The sequence below is a fragment of the Nicotiana sylvestris genome, chromosome 7 (assembly GCF_000393655.2).
Source record: "Nicotiana sylvestris chromosome 7, ASM39365v2, whole genome shotgun sequence".
NCBI classification, from domain to species: Eukaryota; Viridiplantae; Streptophyta; class Magnoliopsida; order Solanales; family Solanaceae; genus Nicotiana; species Nicotiana sylvestris.
In genome coordinates this window covers 97,868,058-97,870,329 of record NC_091063.1, presented here as the reverse complement: position 1 = coordinate 97,870,329, position 2,272 = coordinate 97,868,058, and the positions used below count along the sequence as shown (strand labels likewise).

Here is a 2,272-nt window from a genome sequence, read left to right as displayed (position 1 = left end):
GTAAAACTATTCGTGATGCAATCAGTGATTGTTTTATAAATAAAGTGCTGGGAGAAATTAAGTAAAATATTTTAAAATGCAGAAATTGTATGAAAAATACTAAATGATGCCCAGGCATAGTTTTGAAAATATTATGAGAAAAAATGGGTATCAACACCAGTGACTTTCTCTACTTTTCTACCCACTTCCAAATTAGTCGAGTGATGCATATAGATGGCAGATTTGACTTTGTTTACTAGCTACCCAATGTAGTCTCATAAATATATATTACTTCCATCACCAGCCTTATGGAAGTTGCATCAGAAGATGAAAAAATAATTGTGCAGTCTGCATATGCAAGGTGGTTTATTTTTGGACTCCATTTTAGAAAACCAAAGTCACAAAAATACAGATTTAGATGCAGGGCATTCAAGCCTCTTAAAAGAGCTTCAATATCTAGTATGAACAATGTAGGTGAGGGTGGATCACCTTGCTTGACAACCCTCGAGGATTTGAAAAAACCATGAGGTTGTCCATTGACGAGCACTGAATACCAGTTGTTTCCTACTATATCAAACATTGTGCCAATAAATCTCTCACAAAATCCAAACTTCCTTAGCATCTTGGTCAGGAACAGCCATGACAACCTATCATAGGCTTTCGTCATGTCGAGCTTAATCACAATATTAGGACCAACTTTAGATCTAAGGCTAATATCTGTGATAATCTCTTGTGTTAATAGCATATTCTCAACTATGCTTCTACCTTTTACAAATCCAGCTCGTTCTTCTGATATAAAGTTAGGAAGCAACTCCACCAATCTTTCATGAATTACTCTTGAGAACATTTTCTTGATGAAGTTACTAAGTCTTATGGGCATCAAATTAGAAAATGTAGTAACCTCCTTCTTGTTTGACAGTAGCACCAGATTTGTAAGTGTCACACATTTGGGAAGTTATTGGCCACTGATGAAAGCCAAAACCATTGCATATATATTCTCTCCAATAATCTCCCAACATGAATGATAGAAGGCACCTATAAAACATTTGGCCCTCCTACAGATTCCCCATTCAATCCTAACGCTGTAAGCTTAACCTCTTTTCTTGTAGGCATGCTGATTAGTTTTTCATTCTGCTCTATATTAACTAAAAAAGGCACATTATCAATAATGGGAATGCATTAGGGACTACAATTTCACAAAATTTTATCTTTGAAAACGTTGACTGCTTCTGCTGCAATTTGTTCTTCCTCATCAATCCAGTTACCAATGCTGTTTTGGATCCTCTTGAGTTGCAATCTCTTTCGTCGACTATTGACTTGAGCATGAAAGAACTTTGTGTTCCTGTAACCATCTAAACCATGACATCCTAGATTTTTATTTCCAGAACTCCTTCTCAAGTGAAAGGTATCTGATCATTTCAGCTTGAACATTATGCAGCCTTGCTCTATTCAACTCAGTAGGATATGCTTGAATTGCCTTTCATGTACTAAAACAACTTCCTCCAGGTCTGCAATATTCTGAAAAATGTCTTCATATGTTGCTCTACTCCTATTAGACAATGCTTTCTTTAACTTCTTTAATTTGTGATTGAAGAGGATAAAAGGATCAGCGCGAATATCAACACTCCAGTTCTCCTCACCTCATCCTTAAAAGTATTATCCTTAACCCAAAAATTCAGAAACCTGAAAGATTTCTTGATAGGAGAAGATTCGATGTCACACTTCAATAACATAGGTCTATGATTAGATCCTATTTTGGAAAGATGTGTAACCTCCAAACTAGGGAAAGTTTGCTGGAGTTCCATATTTCCTAAGAAACGATCAAGCCTTTTGAATATGCAATCCTCCTCTGATATTCCATTCCACCAGGTAAAAATACTCCTCTTAAAGCCCAAATCTGATAAGTTGTAGGCGTTGATGTGGTGTCTAAAATCATCAACTTCATTTAGAGACATTAGTAGCCTGCAAAACTTCTCTTCCTCATCCCAAATCACATTAAAATCATCTCTCACAAGCCATGGAACAGTCATATCAATAGCCATTACATACAATAAATCTCACAACTCTATCCTCCCAATAGCATTACATTTGGCGTACACCAATGTGAGTATGAGTTTCACATGAGTTTCAGTGTGAACTAGCTTCAAAGTCAATTGTTGAACCATATTATGTATAATTGTAATCTCAAACACTTCATAAATGAAAGCCCATATTTTGTTTGACACATTTTCCACTGCCCGTGCCAATCCTATTCTCCTTCTATCTTACCGGACTGTTGCATAGGTTCAAGAAT

The 2,272-nt window shown here is 36.2% G+C and overlaps 1 protein-coding gene across 1 annotated transcript; it reads right to left on the bottom strand.

The window, feature by feature from the left end:
- Positions 1–1,014: 1,014 nt before the first annotated feature.
- Positions 1,015–2,021, bottom strand: LOC138873489 (uncharacterized). Its single transcript, XM_070151959.1, has 4 exons — positions 1,620–2,021; positions 1,457–1,554; positions 1,245–1,369; positions 1,015–1,124 (listed from the first exon to the last, which is right to left on the bottom strand). Exons 1-4 carry the CDS (start codon positions 2,019–2,021, stop codon positions 1,015–1,017), a joined length of 735 nt encoding a protein of 244 aa, XP_070008060.1.
- Between the last annotated feature and the right edge of the window lie 251 nt (positions 2,022–2,272).

Coding starts and splice junctions, on each gene's coding strand:
- LOC138873489 (XM_070151959.1), bottom strand. CDS start 2,021: ATGGCTATTGATATGACTGTTCCATGGCTTGTGAGAGATGATTTTAAT. Junction 1,370..1,456: donor GTTGTTTTAGTACATGAAAG/GCAATTCAAGCA, acceptor TCACTTGAGAAG/GAGTTCTGGAAATAAAAATC. Junction 1,125..1,244: donor GAGGATCCAAAACAGCATTG/GTAACTGGATTG, acceptor TGCCTTTTTTAG/TTAATATAGAGCAGAATGAA.